This window comes from Phymastichus coffea, unplaced genomic scaffold (genome assembly GCF_024137745.1).
Source record: "Phymastichus coffea isolate CEN01 unplaced genomic scaffold, Cenicafe_Pcof_1.1 PCOF00107, whole genome shotgun sequence".
Taxonomy (NCBI): domain Eukaryota; kingdom Metazoa; phylum Arthropoda; class Insecta; order Hymenoptera; family Eulophidae; genus Phymastichus; species Phymastichus coffea.
Genome location: NW_026706918.1, coordinates 260,129 through 287,439, shown reverse-complemented (window position 1 = coordinate 287,439; position 27,311 = coordinate 260,129). Strand labels below are relative to the sequence as shown.

General features: G+C 34.8%; 1 protein-coding gene across 1 annotated transcript in view; it reads right to left on the bottom strand.

Annotated features, from left to right (window-relative positions):
- Positions 1–9,935: 9,935 nt before the first annotated feature.
- LOC131670284 (calcium-transporting ATPase type 2C member 1) overlaps positions 9,936–27,311 on the bottom strand; it is a 272,889-nt gene continuing 255,513 nt past the window's right edge. The window contains exons 9-10 of the mRNA XM_058945760.1: positions 10,493–10,634; positions 9,936–10,418 (exon numbers count right to left, since the gene is read on the bottom strand). Of these exons, the coding sequence (XP_058801743.1) occupies positions 10,285–10,418; positions 10,493–10,634 (276 nt within the window). The 3' untranslated portion in view covers positions 9,936–10,284. The remainder of the gene's footprint in view (positions 10,419–10,492; positions 10,635–27,311) is intronic.

Sequence of the window (27,311 nt, the reverse complement as noted above, 5' to 3'; positions counted from 1 at the left end):
AATCAAGCGGAAAAACAAGCACCGAATTAATCCAGCGCTGAAATCTTATTAAAGAATCTAATTAATCAATTAACCGCAACGCACGAGCACGCGCGGGGATGCATAAAATGTTATTTCGTATAATACATACAACACGCGCGAAATAGTACATTACTGTCAATTGAATCCAAGCCTCTCTATACAACTTGCTCGCAGCGCATCTGTAACATCAAATATGTTACTTCAGCATATATAAATTGTTCACAAAAAATAAGTTTTATTGTTTATAAAATATTGGCATGTGTTATTATTAGATAGCAAAATGTCAAATCGAATGAATAGTTGGGTATGGAATTACGCTACAATTGCTGACGATAAAAAGAGCGCAACCTGTAATTTATGCAATAAAAGCATCAGTTATTCAAATTCACCTTCAGCCATCTCCAATCATTTAAAATCGATTCACAAAAGGAGCCCACTTGATATTTCAACTACAGAACCGAGGTATTTCAATAATTTAGAATTTTATTTATATTAAGAAATTTTTTCTTTAACGAATATTATTTCCTTTTCTAATTTTTTCTAAATTCCTTTATTTATTTAGTATTATTTGGAAACAATATTTCTCAAATTTGAGAGAATTGCAAAAGATCAACCCCTATGGCTTATTATTCAGTCTATAAATCTAATTTTTAGTTTGTCACAGAAACGAACGATGATAATAATATTTGTAATTTATATTTTACTTTTACTCATTAAATGCTTTTACACTTTTACTACATTTCGAGTATAGGTGATTATTTGTGTTTACTTGTTTTTGTGTGGAATTATTTTAATATAATTATAAAAAACTTGAAACATTTTATTATATTTTAAAAATTGTAACTTAAGAAATAATTTAACTTTGATAGATATTTTTAAAATTTTTTAATCATTTATTTATAAAATATATATTTTTAAAATACATTAAAACTTAGTTTTGTCTTAATACCCATGTTGAAATTGTTTTTAATCCTATTAATTGCCCTTTAATTGTCTTTTATCTTCTTAATCCTTATATTTTATTATATTTATTATAAATGTATCAAAAATGTATAATTTGTTTTCAGCGAAAACCATGATGCAAGCAGCAGCTCAAGTTTGTCAGCTTCTACTTTATCGTTTACTGAATCTCAAGAATATCACATCCCGCGAAAGCGACAGAGACGAAATGATGGGTCAGGTGTATGCTCTGCTCAACGTCAAGAGGTTATAACCGAAGCAACTGCAAAATTAATTGCCACTAATCTTCTTCCCATCTCTTTAGTCTCAACATCTGGTTTTAGAGATTTTATGGATGTGTTAGAACCAGGTTACAAAGTGCCTTGCGAAAAGACAATACTTCGACGGTTAGAATGCTATTTTGAGGAAGTTAAGTTGAAAATTAAAAAAAGACTTAAGCAAAGCGCAAAAAGTATCTTTGACAACTGATGAGTGGTCATCAAGGGCACAAAATAGCTATCTTTCAGTCGAGGCGCAATATCTGGATGAAAACTGCAAAATGCATCATGCAACGCTTTGTAACGAAGTCCTTTTTGTAAGACCAACTGCTCTCAACATTTCCAATGAACTAAAAACCGTTATCAAGGATTGGGACTTAGAGAATAAAGTGGAAGCTATTGTTCATGATAGTGCATCAGCAATTATTGCTGCTTGTAATCTGCTACCTGAAATACCGTATAGTGTAAAATGTAATGCCCATTTACTACAATTAGTTGTACACGATTGCTTTGCAGCTGTACCAGATTATGAATCTTTGACATCTAAAGGACAAGCAGTTGTTTCACATTTTCGGAGATCGAATATCGCCAGCAATTCTTTAGCTCAACGCCAAATTCAAATGGATATGAAGAAGGAAAAATTGATTCAAAGTTGTAATACTCGTTGGGATTCTAAATATTTCATGTTTGAAAGTTTAGTACAAAACAAAACTCCGATCTCTGCAGTATTAGCAGACAGACAAGTAACAAAAAGAGATGTTGCACAAAAGCTAGAAATTACTGAGAGTAACTGGGTCGACATGGAGAAATTATTGGTTATGTTAAAAGCCTTTCAAGTGGCAACGACTATTTTTTGTAGCCAAACAGATGTTACTATTTCTGTTGTTCGCCCAGTTATTCACTCAATAATCTCTAATCATTTAGCTACAACACCAGAAGATAATGCTGTTTCAAAAAAGTTTAAAAAAGAAGCAATCTCTTCGTTAAAACGGCGATTTCGGTTTGAAGAAAACGACTTTGAAATAGATATTATGCACATATCTCAATTTTTTGATCCAAGGCATAAGTCTTTATCCTGTGAGAGTGCCGAAATGAAACAAGAAGTAGTTGATTACGTCAAAGGACTCTTGAATGTAGGTGAACCTATGGATACGGAAGACACTAATTCACCGGTTCCAAAATCATCTGCCTTTGATTTTCTTTTTGGAAGTGAAATACCTGCAAGTAATTGGCAGAGTCAACTACAAATGTACATGGCAGAACCAGAGTTAGAAAGAAATTTGGATCCACTACAATGGTGGAAAAATCATTCTGATAAGTATTCACTGATTTTCAAATTGGCCTTACAGTTTTTATCAGTTCCAGCAACTTCAACAGCGTCAGAAAGGACTTTTTCCTCTGCTGGAAATATTGTCACTCCGAATAGAAACTGTCTAGGTCCTAATAATGTTAATTTATTAACATTTTTATACCAAAATCGACATTTCATGGCAGACCGATAAGTTAATATAAGTACTTGATGTTACGTATTCATTGTTTTGTATTATTATGTTACAATTATTATGTTACAATAATACGTTTGTTTCTACAATATGTATAATTTTCTTCTTCTACATTATATATATATTGTTTTGTTCTACGTTATTTTGTCTTACTTATTAATTTTTTATTAATAATTTACATATTATAATAGACATTGTATTAATCACAATGTAAAACTATTTTGTTAATGTACATAATGTGTGAAAATGTTACTTGAAAAGATAATTATAATTATTGTAAAAATTTATATTTACGCTTTGCAAAGACAATTAAAAGATATTGTATAAAAAGAGATATTGTATAAAATAAAAAATGATGATTAATCAATGTACAATACTTATTTTTTGACAGTAATCCCAGTCAAAACCAGCGGGCCGCCAGCAGCCTGCTAGCTCCCTGCTAGCAGGCCGCTGGCGGGCTAACTATCGATGTACAACTTGATCAGTTTCCTGGTGCGTAGAGTGACCATTCCCGGAGTCTACAGGGTACAGGTCACTCTGGACACTCATTAGGTGAGTGTCCAGGTGTCCAGGATCACCTTCTTCAGGGTGTGAATGGAGCATATCGTAGTTTTTAGTTTGTGTAATACAATTATGCAATAGGTATGTCTCGAGGTGTTTAAAGCGAACTTTACCAGGGTGTAAAGAGCGCGTATAGTAGTTTCATGCACTAGGTCATTCATTTCATGGGCTCGCCTTCGAATCTGTAATAACGACGCTTCACTCGAATTGACTCTGATGTAATGTGATACGCACAACTAACCGGCACCAACCTGCAATCACAATGCTCCCTTTTACACTCACTCTCCTTCGCGTTAACGTTGAACTGTACGACGAGAATACGAAAATGAAATGCGGTGTATGTAACGTGGTTTCACGAAAACTAGAAAGATAAGGAAAGAAGAAAATCCTTTTTCTTGAGTTTCTCCCTTTCTCGTCTTTCTTTGCATCTCGTGATTAATGTTGCGATATCGAAGATATGTATGTACGCTCTCCTACTCACTTTGCACACAAACTCAAAAATCTCCGCACGCCGAAAAATGACAAATTTGATTGTTTGCTCGCCCTAATCTCACACTGGCAAGCGTGAAATGTGCTAGCTATCGCGACACACCCATTTCTCCCTTTGTTGCACACTTTTCGCACGCGTAACAGAAAACAAAAACGCAATTCACGAAAAAACTAAGTCGATAACCCTACTATTTCTTTATCGCAAATTATTTTGAAATTTTATTTAACCGGTTAACCGCAACCGAAAAATCGCATTATTCGGTTAACCGGTTAACTGCAACCGGAAAACCGCATTATTCGGTTAACCGGTTAACTGCAACCGCAAAACCGCACTATTCGGTTAACCGGTTAACTGCAACCGGAAAACCGCACTATTCGGTTAACCGGTTCACCGATTTCGAGTAACCGAATAACCGACTACCCGGGTACACCTCAAACCGAATAATTGTAACATCCCTAGTCCCTACATATCTATCGATGCATAGCAAAAGAAAAAAATGATTGAAAAAATTTTAATTTTCAAAAATTGTTAAAGTCAAGTGAGGGTTGATTGAAAAAATTTTAATTTTCAAAAAATGTTAAAGTCAAGTGAGGGTATTGACACTTGTAATATTTTATAAGTGTCGAATATGCTTGTATGTAACTAAGTCCCTACATATCAATCAATGCATAGGAAGTCAAAGGCTACTTCATGATGGGGAGCTCCACGAAGAGTCATTTAACTCTGAACTCTCGCAGCGAGAGGATGAGGTCATTCGGTTGTGGACTTAGAAAATTTTCATGCATGGTGTTTATGCTCGCTCGCGCAACTAAGACCACTTATACTCGCGCGCGTGGCTATGTTCTTTCATGCGTGCACGCGCAGTCATTTAAATTTGAGCTCTCGCAGCGACAGGATGAAGTCATACGGTTGACTTAGAAAATTTTCATGCAGCCGGTTGTCGACTTAGAAAATTTTCGTGCAGCCGGTTGTGGACTTAGAAAATTTTCGTGCAGTTAATACTCGCGCAATTAAGACCACTTATACTCGCACGCGTAGTTATGTCCTTTCATGCGTGCACGCTTCTATCACGCTAACTACTTTCTTTGATAACTTCAAAAAAATTTTCAAGACAAATACATTACATTTAGAGCAATGAATTCTTGAAAATTTTTTCAAAGTTAAAATGAGCGCGTTGATTTAGTAATTCATAGACTACAGTCGTGATGCTGTTCAATCATCAATTAACGCGTGTGCATTATGATCGCTCTTTATATTAATTCATGAATGAGAGAGAGAGCGCGCACGCATAGCTCGTAGCCACGCGCTACATGGCTAACTTTTGGGAGAGGGGGAGAGTGTGACGCATTGCACTGCTCCACGGCTAAGACCATATTACGTTCACACGTGTAAGTTCTCATATGACCGAAAACTTATGTTTTTCAGCGTGCGACATAGCTAATAGAGCTATGTCACTTCGCAGGCGCACGATTTTAAGTTTTTTTTGTTTTGTATGCTGTAGAGACTAAGTGTCGATAGCAGAGAGAGAAATGAAACTTAGCCGCGTGCGCATTGGAAAGAAAGGAAAGAAATTGGTATAAGTCATCTAGCGTCAGCTCGTTTAAAGGGACTTAACTATATTCGCTCGGAGCTAGAGTTCTTGCAGCATATAAAAAGAACTTAGCCGCATTCATTTTAAAGGGACTTAACTATATTTAAACTATATTCGCTCGGAGCTAGAGTTCTTGTAGCATATAAAAAGAACTTAGCAGCATTTATAAAGACTCTTGATTGGACATAGACGTGTGAGCGAATTTTGATTTTCAAAACGTAACACTCACACTCTAAGTTTTTTTCTGTTTTGTATGCTGTAGAGACTAAGTGTCGATAGCAGAGAGAGAGAGAGAAATGAAACTTAGCCGCGTGCGCATTGGAAAGAAAGGTTTTAGTATAAGTCATCTAGCGTCAGCTCGTTTAAAGGGACTTAACTATATTCGCTCGGAGCTAGAGTTCTTGCAGCATATAAAAAGAACTTAGCCGTATTCATTTTAAAGGGACTTAACTATATTCGCTCGTAGCTAGAGTTCTTGTAGCATATAAAAAGAACTTAGCCGTATTCATAAAGACTCTTGAATGGACATAGACGTATGAGCGAATTTTGATTATCGCGCTATTACTAACATATGAAAAAGTGGGAAGGGTTAAATGTATAAAATGCGTGTCAAAATCGATGCTACATCATATTCAGTCGAGCACTCATCGGTTCGAGCGATCATGGCACGTTGCAATCCTTTAACACGGTATTGGAAAAATCAATGAACTAACATATTATTTAAACTATATTTCTGTCTAATATATTTTTTTTCATTATAGATTTAGCATGGAAATTATCGTTGATATACAAGCTTTTAAGAACGATGATCAACCAGTTTTTAAAGAACTTGCAATGATAAATCTCAATGACGATATAGAACCCGCTCATTGAATTTTCAAGCCACCATGTCCTTGGGAAGAACTTCCCAGTCATTCAAAACGTGAAAATTCATGGCTTACAAATAACTATCATGGGCTTGATTGGAATACAGGAAACTTACCATACGATTACCATCCGCTTATTATACAAGACCTATGTCGCTTAGCATCTGACACTGACAAAGTTCTTATTTATGTAAAGGGACGTCAAAAAGTGGAGTGGCTCACTAGATTTATTGATCATGTCTTCGATCTCGAAGATCTGGGTTGCCCTTCCTTACATCAACCAGGATTTTGCGAACCTATAGTTTGCAATTATCATCCTCCAGGCTGGACAGAAAACTGCGCGCTTCAAAATGTCGTGGCTCTTAAAAATTGGTTGAAAAATCGTTATAGTCGACAATTAAGTCAGACTTGCGACTTCCCTGACAGCGATTCTTCAACGTCAGAGTCGAATAATGATAATGATGATTATGATTATGATTACGATGTGATCAGCAAACTAAAAATGTTAGATTTAGAGGATGAGGAAGATGAAGTAGAGGTGGGGGATTGGTACAAAGCCTTCAATTAAAATGATCGGTTTAACCCTATATATACAGTAGCATAAAGGTACGGATTCATTCGCTCGTCTGCGCTCACAGTAGATACTTCATATAGCTTGAATACTCTTTTTAATCAAAAATTGTATGTCAACTGTTACTCATAGAATTTTTTCATTTTTTATATTTGAAATTTTACATGTCGTTGGTATCAATCTTCATTATGGAAGCTATTAACGCTGTAGCTCGTACCCCATCCTACTTGCCAACGAAAAAATTAAAAGAATTGAATCCTTCAATCCTTTACACAGTCACTGGCATGAAAAAAGTTCAAACAAAATTCGGAGCAAGAGTCGTCGTCGAACTGGATGCTGAGTTTGACATTTTCCTTCCCAGCAAACTAAGCGAACATTTCATTATGAACCCGGAATCGTACAATACTCTGCTCGGTCAACTTGAAAAAAGAATTGTTAAGATTAAGTATCTTGGCGGCAGCTTATTAGAATTCATATAAGTTACAATAATTCAATAAATATAAAAAAACTTAAAGAAATTAAGCATTTTCAATTTACTATTTATCATCCATTCATTACCTTTTTTTATTCATTTTAACAATGAGCATTGATGTGTTTGGACGCAAGCTCAGAGGAGCTGACGAACTAAATTTGAAAACTTCACATGAGATTCTTTTAACAGAGATTGAAAATATTAAAAATTCTATTTTAAAATTGAAAGCTGAATTAAAAGAAACTTATACATTGATTGATCTTCATCGAGAAGAACTTGATATGAAAATCATAGAAGTTTTATCTGACATTCATAAGTTGAATGAGTCATTTACCCTCTCCATGACGCAGTTGCCGTTACAAAAGGAGCGCGATTCATTCGCCGCAGCTCATTTGCCGTCTGCGACAGCATCAGACACATTATGAATTCATTAAGTACCAACATTCGAAGTCGGGCTATAGCCTGCTTGCATGAATATCTTAGTAAACCGTATAATATAGATGATTCTATGATTCAAACAACGATGAATTATGTACAGTCACTCATTGACGAAGGTGCGGACCTGATACATTTTTCTAACATTTTCAACCTATCAACGCATGATCTCATAATAATTGAATATTCTATAGCCTTATTGAAAGGTATCTGGTACATGACAAAGGATAAGAAAACGAACAATTTATCTGAATATTCAATGGGTCTTTGTCATAAATTTACTCAGGAAGATATTCCTAGTTCTAGAACTGATAGGTTAGCTACAAAAGTAGTGATCAATGTTAGTCATTCCATACTAAACGTCTTTATACAATATGTTGCTGAATGTGTTCGCATCACCATTGACAATTATCTCCGAAATGAATTGGTTCTGGATGTACATTTTATATTCACAGTTTTATATCTACATCGTGAATATACCGATTCCAATCCCAAATTCAAAGTTAAACTTTTCAAAGTGAAATATATTCCTGTTTATTCGGCTTACACATATCGAAGATGGTTCTGCATAAAAGTGCTACAACCTCTGAAAACCAAGATTGAAAATTATCAAACACAGAATCCAATTTACACTCTTGGCTGTGTAACTAACGTAATTGTCAGCTATTATAAATAAGACAACGCAAGGATCAGATTATTCATCAGCCAGCATTTGAATAAAATGGACCGTTATCCGTCAGTCAAGTATTCGCGTCTTCCCCAAGAAGACCCAGATGAAAAGAAAAAACAATCTACATGGAAACAAGTCACTTCCAAATTTTCAACCAACACTAGTCAATTTCCAGAACAAAAAGGCTACAAACAGTTCGACAATAAAAAGAAGTAATACAAATAATCAGATTACAAAAATTGTATAAGTATTATAATATAATAAACATGTATACTTTTTTTATCAAATAAATGTTTTTTTAATTTTAAACGTATTCAAAATTTCGATGATTTTTTGTTGATTTTCCAATGATAATAAACCTTATCCCCCACCTCATTCCATGAGATATACCGACTGGGCGCGTCATGCCTGTACGCCACCGTCGATAATATTACACCACCCAAAACACACTTAATCACATATATCTTTTTTTTTCTTTCATCAATCTGACGCATCATCGATCGATCATCGGGGGGGAGGGAGAGGGCTATAGGGCCGGGGGAGGCATGGGGCCTGCATCACACACGTCGATAACTACCGACCGAGCATACACATGCACATGCACATGCACATGCACATGCACATGCACGTGCACGTGCACGTGCACATGCTCGGTCGGCTACAATGCAAACCGTCGATACAAAATCGGCCGATAAAACATTTCAGTGGCCGGTAAGGCAGGATTAATCATGTTACCGACTGCTGGTAAGGAAGGAATGAATACTCACATGGTAAAAGTGGCTTAGAACCCTTATAGCCTATACTACTAGTTACTTTTAAGTTTTGCTTAACCGAATATTGCATAAGACTAAAATGTGCCTAAATTAAATAATGTTACTTGTTATAGTTGAGGCTTTTTTATTTAAGTTTATTGTTACTCTTATAATTTCTACAACGATTCATATTTCACTTGTTCCAAGGGATGTCGGTAGTATTTATATTTCTCTCATTTTATTGCATGTGAATGGCCTCTGTGAAAAACTATCAGTCATCGAACCACGTTTCTCTAATTAAGTCACGTTTCTTCATGCTAATCTTTTTTTCGAGTAAACATTAATTTTGTTTTCCCTTTGAATCTAATTGCATCGATTGTATTGCCTTAGTTAATTCGGTTTTGTTATTTTTATTTTATTCTTAGTAAGGTAAAAGTCTGCCTCTTTAGAGTATTTGATTTTTGATTTTGTTAATTTCTTTATTTTTATTTATTATTATAATAAACCCAAGTTATTATTTAATTATCGTATATATTGGTTACGATCATCTACTCTCCTTATATTTTCTTCTTTAGACAAATATAATTGCATAAGAATAATCTGCCTATCCTATGATAAGGAAGAATGATGCACACCCGGCAGGTTACTAAATAATCAGAGCATTTTGGCCTCCCAGATCCCCGCACAAATAATTTTGTAAATACAGTGGCGGGAAAACTTAATTATAAAATCAACTCTCGGTTTGCACGATAAATATGCTATATATATTTTTTGTGGTCTATTACTTTGTGCTATATTAATATAATATTAGTATACACAATGATTTACATCGTGCATTAATTTATTTTATCTGTTGGTTCAAATTAAGACTGAAATGAGTCTGTTCTAACTCGTACGTACGACTATTGAGTACTAATGATGCAAAATTGAGGAAAAAATATAAGATGGGAAATAAAGATAAAAGAAATGTAAAATACTGATTACATTAAAAAATATTACGAAATCTATTCTCATTGTTTTTCAAAAAAAATTTGCATTCTGCACTCGTCAGTGTATTCCATGATTTATAAACAAAGAGAAAATAACGACACGATGTATGAAATGTATCCATTTCGTCATGTTAGCGGTTTCACTCTTCATACGTAATTTAGTTCAGATTTTAAATAATAGTGATCCGTGTTCCTTCGTTTGGACAGTTGGCGTTCCATTAATTTTTTTAATTCACTAATGACGAAAACACTTGATGTTAACATTACCAAAAATACAAGATCTGTAATTAAATATATATTGCTTAAAAAATTGAAATAAATGCTTTGAAAATTAATTAGTTAAAGTAAATACTACCTTTGAAGAATAATGCTTCAGTTTGAAAAATTCTTTGAAGTGGAGGAAAATAAATAACTAGCATTTGACCCACAACAGATAGTGAAACAGCTGCTAAAAACATTTTATTGCTCCAAAAACCTATTGTGAATATTGATTTTGTCTGAAAATTAGAATAAAATTAGAAATTAAGAAATAAATAGATAATTTACTACATATAGGCAAAACCACAAATTTTTTGACTTTTGAAGAAAAAATAAGTTTTTCTTTTCATAGCACGTAATCAAGATTTGATATGTATCATTTTAATTATTAGAAATAGTGAGTTTATGCTCGTTACCTGTTTTAACCCATTAAGTTCCAAATGGACGATTTTTTCTACTGTTTTCAATTGATTTTCTAAATGTGAAATCGGTCTTCAAAAAAATCAGGAGAGGATATTTCCAACGTAAGATTTTCTGAACTTTCGATCTACGTTGTCAGAATTTTGAAAAAAATAGATATTAACAAATTTATAATTGTTTATTTAACAAAAAATGGGAAATTTTAAGAGATAAAAATTTTTAAATCCTTGTTTTCGAGTTGTAGATCTTTATGACTAGCGCTTAAAAGGGATTCTCGAATCCTGGACTTTAAGTTATAGGGGTAGGTTTTTTAAATTCAACATAGCGGCATCAAATAGGCGGTTCAAAGAAGGCAATTTTTTGCTACTTTTCGTATTTTTTCGAAAAACAATATTTTTTACCAATATTCATCAAATTTCGTTTTTGGGTGGCTGATTACGAATTTACAATTGGGTTTTCAAAATTTAGAACGGCGGATTCAATGTGGCGGCCGAAAATCCAAAAATGTTCTTAGTTTTATAGAAATCGGTACCTGTAGGTCTTTTAAATCACTAATTAATGATTTGTAGTCAAATTTTCAAAACTTTACATAGCTAATATAAAGTTTTCCATCCTTTGCAATTTTTTAACCGATGAAAAAGCATACATGTATTTTGGGCTTATGTCATGTATACACTAACAGTTTTTAAAGTTTTCAATTGTCGGTTAAAACATATAGTCAAAAGCTAGATTCATCAACATTTTTAAGCCTTTGTATACCAAAATTAAAAACTGATTATAAACTGAAAAAATTTTTGGATTTTCGGCCTCCATATTGAATCTGCCATCTTGAATTTTCAATATCTGATAATGAATTCGTACTCAGCAACCTAAAAAATCCCTGTATACCAATTGTCATAAAAACCTGATATTTTCGAAATTTTTGGCTGCCAAATTGGATCCGCCATATTAAATTTTGGAAATCTGATTGTAAATTCGTAATCAGCGACACAAAAATCTTCTGTGCACCAATTTTCATAAAAACCTGATTTTTCGAAATTTTTGGCCGCCATATTGGGTCCGCCATCTTTAATTTTGAAAACTTAATTGTAAATTCGTAATCAACGACCAAAAAAACCCCTATACACGAAGTTTGATGAATATTGGTAAAAAAATATTAGTTTTCGAAAAAGTACAAAAAGTAGCAATAAATTTCTTTCTTTGAACCGTCATATTGGATACCGCCATGTTGAATTTCACAAAACCTACTCCAATAACTTAAAGTCCAGGATTCGAAGACGTTTTTTATATGTTATTCATAAAGATCTAAATTGAGATTCAACTCGAAAACAAGGATTTAAAAATTTTTATCACTCAAAATTTCGCATTTTTTGTTAAATAAAGAATTATCAATGTGTTAATATGCATTTTTTCAAAATTCTGACAACGTAGATCGAAAGGTCAGACAATTTTACGTCAGAAATGTACTCTCCTGATTTTATGAAGACCGATTTCACATTCCGAAAATCAATTGAAAACAATAGAAAAAATCGTCCATTTGGAACTTAATGAGTTAAGGTAAAGCATGAAAATTATGAAAAAAAAATTTTCTTCTTGAACTTTATTGGTACACTATTGAACAAACGTTCATAAGGGCCAAATAATGTTAAACTATTTATATTTTACCATTTTTATGAAAATTTTTCAAAGGACCTAGTCCTAAAATTTAAAAAAACTTAAATCGTCTTTACTATCATGTAAAAATAGTTCTAATGAAGATATTGTTATAAAAATTTTTTACCTTAAGTGTTAGGTATGAGCTTTCATTTTCTTCCTTGTAAGTCCTAATATCTCGATAGATAGGGACTCTAGAATGTCCCTATGAAGGTAAACGATTTTTACATCACAATAAAAAAAACTGAATTTTTTTTTTTTTTAAATTAACTGCTTCCCTTGTGATGATGCGCCATCACGTAAAAAGCCCGACCTACAGGGCTAGCGCAAAATCCTCTTCCGACAAGAGGACGCGGACGCCCGATCAGCTAATACCGTTTAGCTCACATAAGAGCATATGAATAACCCCGAGACCTCTCGCAAAACACCACCTAAATCGATGCACACGACCCTTACACCCACGCACACACACTGTCACACACAGGAAACCGGATCAACATTCCCCCAGGAAGCCAGGTGACGAAAAAGATCGCAGCCGAGATCAGCTGATCCTGCTGGCTAATTCATAAGGAGAGCACCGCACATACGTACTATCACCACTGGTTATCCAATTAGCACACCTGAAGGACCGTCCGAAACACATACACACGCGCACGATTAACTTCATGCGCCCCGGGAAGCGACAGGAACAGCGGCAATGGGACGCGATGCTAACGCGTGAGCTGAGCAGCGGCTTGTTGCGACGCGCTCGTTAGCAAGCTTGAGCTAGACCAAGAGTGGGGAAGGTGGAGAGAGTCGGCTTATGAGTGCAAGTGAGACGACTCATAGGAGAGTGACCGAGCGCGAGAGAGGGGCAACCGAGCGTGAGTGCGAGTAAGATGACCGATAGGAGAGCGATCGGGAGCGAGCGTGGGAATAGCGTAGAGCGTGCGTGTAAGCGAGATAGACGATACCGATACTTACGTAGGGGCGACCGGTAGGGCTAACGAGCGTGTGCGCGTAATCGATAGGTAATAACGATGCGAAACTGACCAACGCGCGCGACTAGACCGACGAATGCGAAATAGGATAGGGGTAGATTGACGAATAGGGTGAAAGCGACGCTATCTAACCGACAAATAAAGAAATTAGGCACCAAAACCTGACTAGTAATAAAATTGCGCAGGCTAAAAGACTAATATAGACAGTGCTGATAATCGACTTGACAACAACTTGGACCAATAAGATAAAAACCTGCGACCGTAAGAGGAGATAATTGAGAAGAAGCGACACGATACTGTGAGAAGCCGCGGCAGTAGCAGCAGAATAGCTTAACGGTGCGGGAGTGTAGAGGGCCGAATAAGAGAGATAACAAAGGGCAGCAGTGAGTGTAGTATCCGTATCAGTGAAAATAATATATATTCGTAGCAATAAGAGAGAGGACAAAGGGCAACAGTGAATGTAGTATCCGTGGCAGTGAAAATAGTAAACGCAGCAATATGAGAGAGGACAAAGGGCAGTAGTAAGTGTTGTATCCGAGCAGTAGAAAAAATAAGTATCCTACTTCTTTTCTCTTCGTTTCGTGCCCATCCAACTGAGATCAACAGAGTGCCGCCTGCCCTTCGTGAGATCGCCGATTTACCCGCGCATTAACGGAAGTGCTGCCAGACCATTTCGTGGCCATTGTTTATTTGAATCTTCCTTCAATTCCCTTCGCTTCCCCATCGATTTCCGACCCGAGCCGCGAAGGTAGATCGCGATCGCGTCGTCGTGCGCCACTCGCGAAATTCGGAGTAGAATCTGGACATTGGTAGACTGCTGTGGGTAGACAGCGTCACCGGAAAATCAACCTCGGGCTGACCGGGAGAGCTGACCGTAATTATTTAATAAATAATTCTTTCCGTTAATAAGCTGTTATCTTTCACTTCACCTTGCCTTGAGACTCCGCATTCCCCTGTAGCTAACGAGATCGGGTTATGCGAAACCAGCTAGCGTGTCGACGCTGAGATGCCATTTTGTATGCAAAGAGATTAAGCCCCTTACCAGTCTTCACCGTTCCCGGATTGCTGATATGGAGCCTTGAGACGCCGCTCCGAAGACCCGCTTCTGAAAAGAGTCCCTGCCCCGACATTTTTGACTAGCCGCCGTCAGAATTTCTCTTCGCACGTAAATTAGATCTTTGCACCTCTTTTATTCATTTATAGATGGCCAACAAAGTCAGTGCGAGAAGAAGGGAATTAGCGACCCGATATTCAGCGACCAGAACCAGCCGACCTGTAGCGCTACCCGCCCTCCTAACGCAAGAACGGTAGCTGCCGTCCAATAATATCAAGCTGCAACGATTGGCTGGCTGACTGCGCCGCTGGTGGCAGTTGAGACCGGAACAAAACCCAAATAATTTTTCCGTCTCTTTCTCCCCGTCACACCCATAATTAAAATATTGAAGTCTATATAGTCGGCAAAGTAGACCTTTTATTAAGTTGCTTTATAATTTTCTCATTTCAGATGAAAAATATGTTCTTTGAAATGAGATTAGTAAGAAATTATATAATTGTACGTTATAATTTTATGTAATATATTTTTATAATATGTTTTCAATCTTATTTCAAAAACTTTTCTATTCAAACATTATAATTCTTGTAACTGTGAAATAGAATATTCTTTTCATGTGTAGATTACAATGTCAGAACAAATGGAAAATTAGATAAATCATGTTCTAGTTACAACATTTATCTAAAAAAATTTTCATACACAAAATCGTTAAATACTAACGAAGAAGTATTTAATTTTAAAGAAACTTTTAATAAAACAGTACAACTAAATATATATTCTATAATTTTCCTCTGTTGTATCATATTATAAACTTCTTCCTTTGGTTTGAGTTCTTGATGAATGAATCCTGGACTAATTGTGGATGCTTCGAAAAATTCAGAATCACAAGGATGAGCTTCAGAAAATGATTTTGATATACGAGTATTTTCGAGTGCTGGTATTCATGTACATTGAGCATTCTGTTTCTTTTGGTTTAAGGATATTCTAATCTTCGAGACATTTTGAACAAACAATTACATTTAGTTGTATTACAAATTAAAATCAATGGTGTGAGGAATAGCCCAAAAATACAACTAAAAAACTTCTAAACTAATTCAACGTTTCGCCAGTTTGTTCATGGCCTCTTCAGGAATACTTTATTAACAAATTATACAAAATTAATTAATACATTCAAATCATTAAATATCAAACAATAAATTACGAATAGTTCCACTCACAATTTCAAAATGCTTTCTAAACATTGTCAAAATGAACTTTCTTTTAGTGAAACTGAAATTGTCAACTGTGAAAATTATATTCAATTACGTGTATCACGATGCATGATTTAGAAAGGACTGAAATATAAGTAGTAATGCCATCAAAATTTCAAGTTAATCCGATTATGAACAAGGCTACTATTTACCAGATGTGCCCAATGAAATTATATAAACAACCAAATTTTTCTTAATGAATTTTATCTAGACTATTTCAAATTGTATTGATTCTCGAATACTGCTAGAATATGTATCTTCTTTCCTGTTGATTGTGTCACTGTGACTATTAATATGTAACATTTCAGATATTAATCTTTTTTTACAATTACTTTCTCTGTCTAGGATTATTGTATTATTCTAATCAAATCTTTCATCCGGATTTTTAGAAATACGTAATCAAACTGGTAAAATATTAGTTCCTATTGATTTTTTATGTTCATTTATTCTAATTATTAAACTACGTTTTGTTTCACCTAATGTATATAGCAGGACGTACCTTACAGTTAAATTTGTATACCATACCAGTTTCATCCCATTTACAACTATTATCTTTGCCTAATTTTATGATATTACGAGGGGGGGGGGGTCAATAAGTCTTTACAAAAAGAAGGAAAAAAAAGTTTTGCGTATGTAATTTTTTTTTATTTTTCAACATAACCTCCTTGAAGGCCGATACATTTTATTAAACGGCCTTCCAGTTTTTTTAAGCCATCAGAAAAATATGATTTCCGAAAACCCTCAAAATAGGCATTTGTTTCGCCGATGACTTCTTCATTCGACGTGAATCATTGTCCGACAAACCATTTTTTGAGATTAGAAAATAAGAAAAAGTCACTGGGAGCCAAATCAGGCGAATACGGTGGATGGTTAATTGATTCGAACTATAAATCGTTAATTTTTGCCATCGAAACTGCACACGTGTAAACTCGAGCATTGTCTGGAAGAAAGAGGCATTTTTTTTGTTCAAATGAGAACGTTTTTCTCTGATTTTTTCTTTCAGCTAACCTAATAATAACGCATAATATTGTTCAGTGATCGTCTGGCCCTTTTCCAAGTAGTCGATATAGATGATTCCATACGCATGCCAGAAAACAGTGGCCAAAATCTTTCCAGCTAATTTTACTGTCTTTGTCTTGTTTGGAGCTGGTTCTCCTGCGGTAATCCATTGTTTGGACTGTTCTTTGGTTTCAGGAGTGTAGTGGTGTACCCATGTTTCGTCTACAATTACGAATTGACGCCAAAAGTCTTCCGGATTATGACGTATGCGTGCCAAAAGAGCCTCAGAGGTGACCACGCGGGTTCGTTTGTTTTCAACAGTGAGCAAACGCGGCACCCATCTTGCTGATGTTTTTTTCATCCAAAATTTTTCATGAAAAATTGAAATGATTATACCCTTTGATACCCCTGTGGCCTCAACTAATTCTCGTAATTTTAATTTTCTATCACTCAACACCACATTGTGTATTTTGTTGACCATTTCGGGCGTACTCACTTCTACTGGGCGTTCTGGACGAGGTTCATCTTTTGTTGTTGTACGGCCGCGTTTAAATTTATTTAACCTGTGACGGCGGACCATTTTTAATTTTTAATTTTTATAAGAATATTTTTTTTGATATAGCATCTAAGACAAGCGCGGAACGAGAACAGTTGCTCAATAGAGAACGGGACCGAGATGAGTATCGCGATAAGAATTTCCCTCGAAAAGCAATAAAATCGGTACTGCATCCGAGCCAGCGTTCTCTCACGCATGCAAAGAGCGCGTAACTCCCTTGCACGTGTTTAACAGGCGTTAACATGTCGATGAAAGGAGAGAGTCGTAAAACCGCGACTGCATCCTGTATGCTACTTTTCCCAACGGATTTTTCCTCCTTTTAAGATGCTCGAAAATTTACCATTGAAATGAAATAAAATTTAAAATTATCCAAACGTAATTATTTAACTTTCGCAATACATCCCGGATAATTATGACTTCTCAAACCTCTCATCGAGTTCTCACTACGAAGTACGGATTAGCTAGAAAATAAGAAAAACAGAGAAAATCCCAAAATATTATGTATGCGCACTATGTTAAACGAATTTTTATTGTAAGAAATTAGGAAATATTTGCCTTGTTAAGTTACATAAGTTTTTTTCTTGTATTAATACTCCGATTAAAACTTAAATAGAATTGCATGATTAGTGAATAATTTAATAAACCACCCACGTATCTGTACAATACAGCGTGCGATATAATAAATCACACTTTATTTTCTATTTCAATACAAATTATACTCAACTGTAATTGCGGAAAAAACCTACAATATTGTCCCTAGTACTAAGTAACTTGTAAGTTATCGAGTTTATACAAAAAAATAATTTTTAAGTTATTGTAAACCCGCTTATTGGATAAATCTTGGTTGAGAACAGTACTCAAGGAGCCATCTCGCGAGCCAAGGCCTGTACCTTTGCGTCTGCTCCCCCGATTTCCTCCACGCCCCCGTTCCAATTAGGGCCCGAAAACCCAGCGAGGAAAATGAGAAGAGACAAACGAGCCAATAAACGCATCATCGCTTGCTCCACTCCTCCCGAAACCAAGACGCTAAGAGAGGGAATTATCACCCAGCCACCCCCAGTGTATAAAAAGAGCTGTACGAGCCTCGAGAGGCAGTGTGGAGAAAAATAAATCAAGTGTAAAAGAAAAAATCAAGTAGTTGAGAAAAAACCAAGTAGTGTCAAGGAAAAAAATCAAGGGAGTTGAGAAAATATCACCCAGTGCTATCAGTGAGGAGCAAGAAGACAAACAGCTAAGCGGAAGGAGGAAACAAGGAAAATTAGTTAATTTAAAATAAGGACGCGCAGGCCGAAAAAGGCGTATTATTCAATAAAAAAAAACAGTAAGCAAACCAAACAATTTTTATTTCTCTTTTTTTATCTTTCTTTCTTCTAATTAAGAAATAGCTCGTGCCTCCCTTTTTTTTTATTATCTGGAGACTACTTTTGATAGGCTCCAGGTATTAATTTTGTTAGGAAAGCCCGGGTTATTACTATTGATAGGACCCGTGGTGCTTCTCGCCCAAGGATTACGACTTTCGATCGGAATCTGAAGGCAGAAGTATAGGCTCTATGGCATTATCCCCCTCGGTTAGGAATATTTCTTGACAAGTGATCCACGCCAGTTTAGGCGAGAAATCGCAGTTCTGGCGACATCGAAACCCTGAGACTGCGCTAAGCCTCAGGCGCACCTCAGCTGTGTCGTTGCCACGACGTCATAAACCAGTTATAAACAGTCTTAAACACAGAGGCAGACTTGCCATGAACGGCGTTCAACTTAACTGTGATTTCTTTTGGTGTAAGGCCTTTCAAATGAAAATGTTTTATCACCGCTCGAAACTCTGTTTTTTCCACTTTTCAAATAAACCAATAACTATTTGTTCAACCAACGCTCACAAAAAAACGACTTAATGAATCGAGCTGAAACTTTGTACGATATCTAGTTAGTAGTATTACTTGCCAAAAACATCATAATTTAAGCGTGACGAGCGCCATCTCTTGGATTTTGTAAAGACTTATTGATCCCCCCTCGTATTTAATTTGTGACTAACCGTAGAAACACATTTAATATTAAATTTTTTAAAACTATTACTACATTTGTAAAAAAAAATCATGAATAAATCGAATCGGTAAATTTTTATTACGGTCACATTCATTCTTATTGAAATAATTAGGTGTCATATTATTTTTCTGTTTAAATCTATGTTGTTTGAGTCTATTATAAATCTGTGCAGATATAAAGTATTCCGGGTAATTGTTCTCTTTTAGTACGTCCGTGATCAATTTAAAATTAGTATTATGAAAGGACTGATCAGATAAATAAATTGCCTTGTAAACTAAATTGGAAATTATATTTCTTTTTTATTCGATCATATGATTGGAATAATAATTTAATAATCGATTAGAAGCTAAAGGTTTTTTATACCAATTTGTGATGATCCGATTATTACTATTATGAAGCATCACATCTAAAAATTTTATAATACCATTACATTCTATTTCGTGTGTAAAGTTTAAATGTTCATTATAACTATTAAATGTATCTAAAACTATTTGAATATGATCTTTTCTGACACATAATATAGTATCGTCTACATAACGACGATAAAATATCGGAATACAATTAACATACATTTTTCCGCAAGAATATTGAAACATTCAGTCTCCAAGTCATACATTACCAAATCCGTAAAAAGAAGGGAAATTGGAGGCTCCATAGGAGTGCCAAAAATCTGTTTATATTATTAAATTGAAAATATGTGTTTGAAAATAAAAATTTGGTTATTTCCATAATTTTATGGAATGCAATTTTTGAATTAGAATGTATTATATTAAAACGCCTGTCCAAACTTCTAATGACCAAATCACATGGGATATTCCTGAATAAAGCACTCACATCTAAGGATGACAGAAGACAATCATTAGGAATATCTAAATTACATATCGAGTCTATTAAATCAAAACTATTTTTTAAGCAAGAATTGGGTATTTTTATACAATGTTTCAAAATGTTGTCCAATACTTTAGATAAAAAATACGTAGGGCTGTTAATCAACGAAATCACTGGTCTAAAAGGATTTCCTATTTTATGTATTTTTGGCAACCCATAAGTTTTTGCTAACCTTTTGTTTGTTTGAGCAAGACAATTTCTATGAAATTTTTGTTCCAATAATTTTTCGACATTAAGATTCAATAGGTTTTTGTAAGCCTTGTTTTGCAATGATTTGAATGGATTTTTGCTGACAATTCTGTACGTGTTTTCATCAGAAAACAACTATTCCATCTTCGTTTTATACTCATCTACATCTAAACACACTATTACATTTCCTTTATCCGATTGTGTCAACATTATATTCTTGTTGTTACGTAAAAATTCTTGAGTTTTCTTGTAATTTTCATCTATTATTTTTTCATACGTACTGCTACTCGTATGTATTTTTTATTTCATATTGTTATAATACTAGAGACCAATATATCTCACATTTTTTTTATATTTTCCTCATCTACGTTATCCAAGTTTCTTTAGTTTCTAATCGATTATTAAATTATTATTCCAATCATATGATCGAATAAAAAAGAAATATAATTTCCAATTTAGTTTACAAGGCAATTTATTTATCTAATCACCCCTTACATAATACTAATTTAAAATTGATCACGGACATACTAAAAGAGAACATTACCCGGAATACTTTATATCTGCACAGATTAATAATAGACTCAAACAACATAGATATTAACAGAAAAATACTATAACACCTAATTATTTCAATAAGTATAAATGTGTCCGTAATACAATTTTACCAACTCCGTTTATTCATGACTTTTTTTACAAATATAGTAATAATTTAAAAAAATTTAATATTAAATGTATTTGTACGGTTAGTCACAAATTAAATAATATCATAAAATTAGGCAAAGATAATAGTTGTAAATGGAATGAAACTGGTGTGGTATACAAATTTAACTGTAAGTCACGTCATGCTAGATACATATGTGAAACAAAACGTAGTTTAAAAATTAGAATAAATGAACATAAATAATCAATACGAACTAGCAATTTGCCAGTTCCATTACATACGAGGTGTGTTCAAAAAGTAAGGTAACTTTGTATTTTTAAGAAAAAATATTTATTTATTTATCAATATTTATGTTGTCCCCTTCAAAGTGATCCTCCTCAGATATAATACACTTATGCCAACGGTTTTTCCAATCCTCAAAGCACTTCTCATAAGCACTTTTCGGTATAGCCTTGAGCTCTTCCAGCGATGCAGTCTTTATCTCTTCAATCGTTGCAAATCTCCGTCCTTTCATAGGTCTCTTTAGTTTTGGGAACAAGAAAAAGTCACATGAGGCCAAATCCGGTGAATATGGTAGCTGAGGCATGATTGTGGTGTTGTTTATGGCCAAAAAATCTCTCACAAGCAAAGATGAGTAAGCAGGGGCATTATCGTGATGCAAAAGCCATGAATTGTTTTTCCACAATTCTGGGCGTTTTCTTCGTATTGCTTCTCGCAAACGGCGCATAACTTCAAGATAATACTGTTTATTGACCGTACGTCAATATAGTAAGAACTCCTGATGCACCACGCCATGGTAATCGAAGAAAACAGTGAGCAAAACTTTGACATTTGATCGAACTTGGCGTGCTTTTTTCGGTCTTGGCTCATCTGGGCTCTTCCATTCGGACGATTGGACTTTGGATTCGATATCATAACCATATACCCATGATTCGTCACCAGTTATGACCCTTTTGAGTAAATCTGGATCGTCGTTGACGTCATTCAACAGTTCTTGAGCGATGCTCATGCGGCGGTTCTTTTGGTCAAAATTTAGCAATTTCGGAACAAACTTCGCTGACACACGTCTCATGCCCAAAACGTTAGAAAAAATTTCATGGCACGAGCCAAGCGATATACCAACATCTTCAGCAACTTCTCTGATAGTGATTCGACGATTTTCCAGAACAATTTTCTTCACTGCTTGAACGTTTTCATCAGTTGTTGACGTGCGTGGGCGTCCAGAGCGAGGCTCGTCATTGGCATCTTCCCGGCCATCTTGGAAGAGTTTGTACCACTTGTAAACATTTTTTTTACTCAGAACAGTTTCACCGTATGCTACCGTCAACATTTCAAGTGTTTCGGAGCACTTTATTTTATTTTTTACACAAAATTTGATGCAAATCCTTTGATCCATATTATTCGATAGCAAGAAATCGCCGAGCACGCAAAACACTTATAACCTTTACGCCTCTCACAACCAAACAAAATATGCTATACACTTGAAACTTGGTACAGATGTTCGGGAAGAGTGTACCAACATAACAAAACAAAAAAATCGATAATCGAAAGTACGTTGCCCGTGAAATTTGAAAAGTCACCTTACATTTTGAACACACCTCGTATTTCTAAAAATCCGGATGAAAGATTTGATTAGAATAATACAATAATCCTAGACAGAGAAAGTAATTGTAAAAAAAGATTAATATCTGAAATGTTACATATTAATAGTCACAGAGACACAATCAACAGGAAAGAAGATACATATTCTAGCAGTATTCGAGAATCAATAAAATTTGAAATAGTTTAAACCGATAAAATTCATTAAGAAAAATTTGGTTATTTATATAATTTCATTGGGCACATCTGGTAAATAGTAGCCTTGTTCATAATCGGATTAACTTGAAATTTTGATGGCATTACTACTTATATTTCAGTCCTTTCTAAATCATGCATCGTGATACACGTAATTGAATATAATTTTCACAATTGACAATTTCAGTTTCACTAAAAGAAAGTTCATTTTGACAATGTTTAGAAAGCATTTTGAAATTGTGAGTGCAACTATTCGTAATTTATTGTTTGATATTTAATGATTTGAATGTATTAATTAATTTTGTATAATTTGTTAATAAAATATTCCAGAAGAGGCCATGAACAAACTGGCGAAACGTTGAATTAGTTTAGAAGTTTTTTAGTTGTATTTTTGGGCTATTCCTCACACCATTGATTTTAATTTGTAATACAACTAAATGTAATTGTTTGTTCAAAATGTCTCGAAGATTAGAATATCCTTAAACCGAAAGAAACAGAATGTTCAATGTACATGAATACCAGCACTTGAAAACATATCAAAATCATTTTCTGAAACTCGTCCTTGTGATTCTCAATTTTTCGAAGCATCCACAATTAGTCCAGGATTCGTTCATCAAGAACCAAAGGAAGAAGTAGAATGAGTTGAAATATTAGTTGAAAGAACGGTATCCACTCATAAGTGTTGTTGCATTTGTAAGCATACTTCGAATATTGTTCTAGTACCAGATGAAATTCATATGTAAGCTTATACGACTAGGAGAATATACGTTCCGGTCGGTAACAGATGTCGCAATAAATACCTGATTAAAAAAAGATGTTATCATAAAGATATGTACAGCATAGAAATTTATTCTTCCAAAAGTTCTATTCGAATTTCAAATCTATCAAAATTACTTGAACAATTGTTTATCCGAGTCGATTCTGAAATCTACAACAGGATTGGTGACTTTTCTTTTACCAAGGAGCGCTTGAAAGTGTTGACTGCTGGATTAAATTAACAAAATATTATAGAATTATGATATATGATGCCATTCTTGAGAAATTCAGAATATGACACAAATACTGATTGTTTTTTTGTTTTAATTAATGAGTAGAAATTCAAATAAAATTATTTCAATAGTTCTAGAGCTTTCACGTGAGCAACAAGTTTCAGATTTCTCTCAAATTAATTTTACAGCCTTTGAAAAAGATGTGCTCCCAACGCGTTTTGGAATTAATGAGTTGAGTAGAGAAGAATAAATACGTCATAATACTCCAGTTGCTAAGGCATTACGTTATATTCAAGATGATTAATTGGCTTTAATTGCGAATGGAACTTATCTGCGGCAAAAGAGCGCCAACAATGAATATCAAAGAAAATTATTTTCCTGTCAAAAGAAGGTACCTTCATGTGAGCCATTCACGATTTGTGCTTTGGATAGATTAATAGTAGATTCAGCATGATCTTTTAAAGCTAATCTTAACGATAATCAAATCATGGAATACCTAATGAAAGATCAAGGTCTAACAAAACTGATAAATAGTGAAGATATCTAGATCGTAGATCGAGATTTTCGTGACGTAAAAGAAAAACTTGAAAATATAGGATAGAAAGTATTAATGAATGACTCTCGTTTTGTTATCGCGGTGCGGTGGCTAGTACATGGTGTCATTAGCAATAAGTATAAAATTACTTCGTCACAAATTCTGCAACGCAATGTTGCCAAAAGCTGGTATGTACTGTAAAGTAGCATGTTTCTTACACAATAAGTTTGGGAAACGGTTCGTAGCAGATGCTTCTTTGACAGATGAAATTGTTAACCGTATGATTCAACAAAAAACCTATTGGAATATTCTGGTTGTAGAAGCCACAGAGGAATAGTGGAGTAGAAGGAAAATACCTTTTCAAAAATTGATATTACAATACGTACTTGATTTTCTATATATATTTGAAAAAGACTTGAAGATATTATTTTCAGGAACTTATTGATTGCAGCAGGCCATCTCATATCTTGCCGAAATGATAGATGATAATGATAATTAATCTTTAAATGCATTATCTGAAAGAAACCATTGAGATATTGAAAGTTCAAGTGAGGTCGAGATATATTAATCTCATCAAAAACATACAACTGTTATGTTCATTACCATCCTTTGACAAATGGCTATAAAGGGAACGTTCATAAACCACGTGGCACGATGTGAAGGGAGGGGGGTTCTAATTAAATGCTATGTAATAACCACTTGAGGGGAGGGTATGGTCAACTAAATGGCATGTGATTTTTATATGCATTAAAAGTATGAAAAAACCTTGAAATTGAAAAAATTTAAGTATATATACTCCATTTTAAATTCAAATAATGCGCGAAGAATGTCAACGTGCGAGTTTGTCGTTCTATATACTTCTGCTGCTCGACTTGACGTTTCAGTGTTTTGTTTTGTTGCCTGACATCTCATAACCGGCAACGGCACTGATATCGAGTGAGACCGGCAGCATTTAACGTTAAGATTTGTGTAATAATAGTTTTGAAAGTAATTATTATAAAACTTAGAGTACAGTATATCATTGTTGAACAATGACAACCTTATATCAAAGGTTGTTCGATGCTTATCGTAATCTGAACAGTGGAAAGTTTTCAAAAGGGAAAATTCAAGATTCTTTTAATGAGATATGGAAAGAGCTAAAGAGTGACAAAGAAGCTTTTCCTGGTAATGCAGAGAAAAGTCTTCAGGATTTGCAATAAAAAATAACCAGAAGGGATACGACGTACTTAAGCTATTTTACGCTTCAGGTAAAAATTTATTTTTGTACAAAACGTCGTAAGCATAGCAAATACAACACTTAACTTCTTGTTCTATGGAATGCATGCACGTTAAAGCCAGTGCAATATAAACAAACAAATTATTCTATTAATATCAATATATTTCTAGAAAACTTCAAGTAGCCTAATTTCCGCTGATTCAATTGAGTCATCGACTCGTCGCGATAGCGCTCTAGATGTAAACGTCTTATTACCCGTTCAAAAAGGTATTTTATAAATTATTGTTCACTCAAATTTAAATGTGCATTTAAGAATTATTCTGCGATTTTTACTTTAATATGATTTTCTCTTTTAATAGACAGTTCATTGAAACGATCTCGTTCAGCTTCACTAACAGATGACAGTAATGCAGACGGTACAGTCGCTAGTGAGGTTGCTGCTAGTCCAACGAATAAACGCGTATATACCTGTCCCGCACAAGAAGCTTTACAGAAAGAAATCAGATTTCATGAAAAGCAATTAATAGTAGAACTGGAAGGACGTGATAGTGGTCTTGCTGCTTCTGGTGTACAAAAACGAATCAGCAATTTGAAAAAAGTGATTGCAGAAAAAAAAGAAAAGTTGGAAAGCCAAAGCAAGTCAAGCAGAACGGGAAAAACGATATAGAAACGAAACTCGCAAGACTTTGTTGGAAATCAAATCTAAAAATCCAGATTTAACAACAAATTTGAAAGTAAAAATATGCTTATATATTACACTTTTTATTACATCACTTAAAAATATATTTTAAATTAACGTACAATTACACAGCTCCACAAAAAAAAATGAAAGTATTTTCCCCGATATCTGATTGTATGTTCTTTATGTTTTTGAGGTCGCTGAATCCGAATCCGGGGTCCGTTTGACTCCATCACGTCAGGGTTAAGGGCATTTGAAGGTCAAATTGCGAATCGACCCGTTAAAATATTTTTAAAAAATTCATAATATATTTTTGGGATTCCTGATTCCAAATCCAATCTTTTTTGAACCTCAACATGTCAGAATCAAGGTCAAACGGAGGTCAAATCATTCAAATCGGATGATACAATATTTTTGACTTCAGATTCTGAAAGAGCGGAAAATTTTACGTCCGAATACGTAGTAACTTTTTTTTTAAACAGACTTCTGTAGGTCGCGTTGCGGTTATCCAAAATAAGACTTAGATATCTATTTTTGGAATCTGTTGGCAGCGGTTTTTTCCATGTGTTTGCATCCAGGACACCTCCCCGTGGTGACGGCGGGCAACGGAGTTGTCTCGCTATCCGGCAAAGTTCCTGGGTCATGATGCTCATGCCGTCATGGCAAACACACCGGAAAAACTTACGATGCAGGGGGTCGGAACCCCAGTATCGGCGGCTGGTCAGGGTGAGAAAGCGGGCCCGCAGGCGTCGTCATCATGTGACCGTAGCTTTGTTAAGGTGGCTAACTTGGCCTCACCAAAGTATAAAGCTACAAGTATAGCCAGAACCTCTAGACATGAGCATGACAACCCGGAAAAACCAAATTAGTTTTGTTACGTTTGTGCTGCATACGCACCACCATATAGCCGAAAAAATATCACTGGTGCTGTGCGTACTGCATACAGTTATTGTTTTTCATCAGAAATATTGAATCAAGATGAGAATTGGGTTCCACATGTCGTTTGTCTGCGCTGT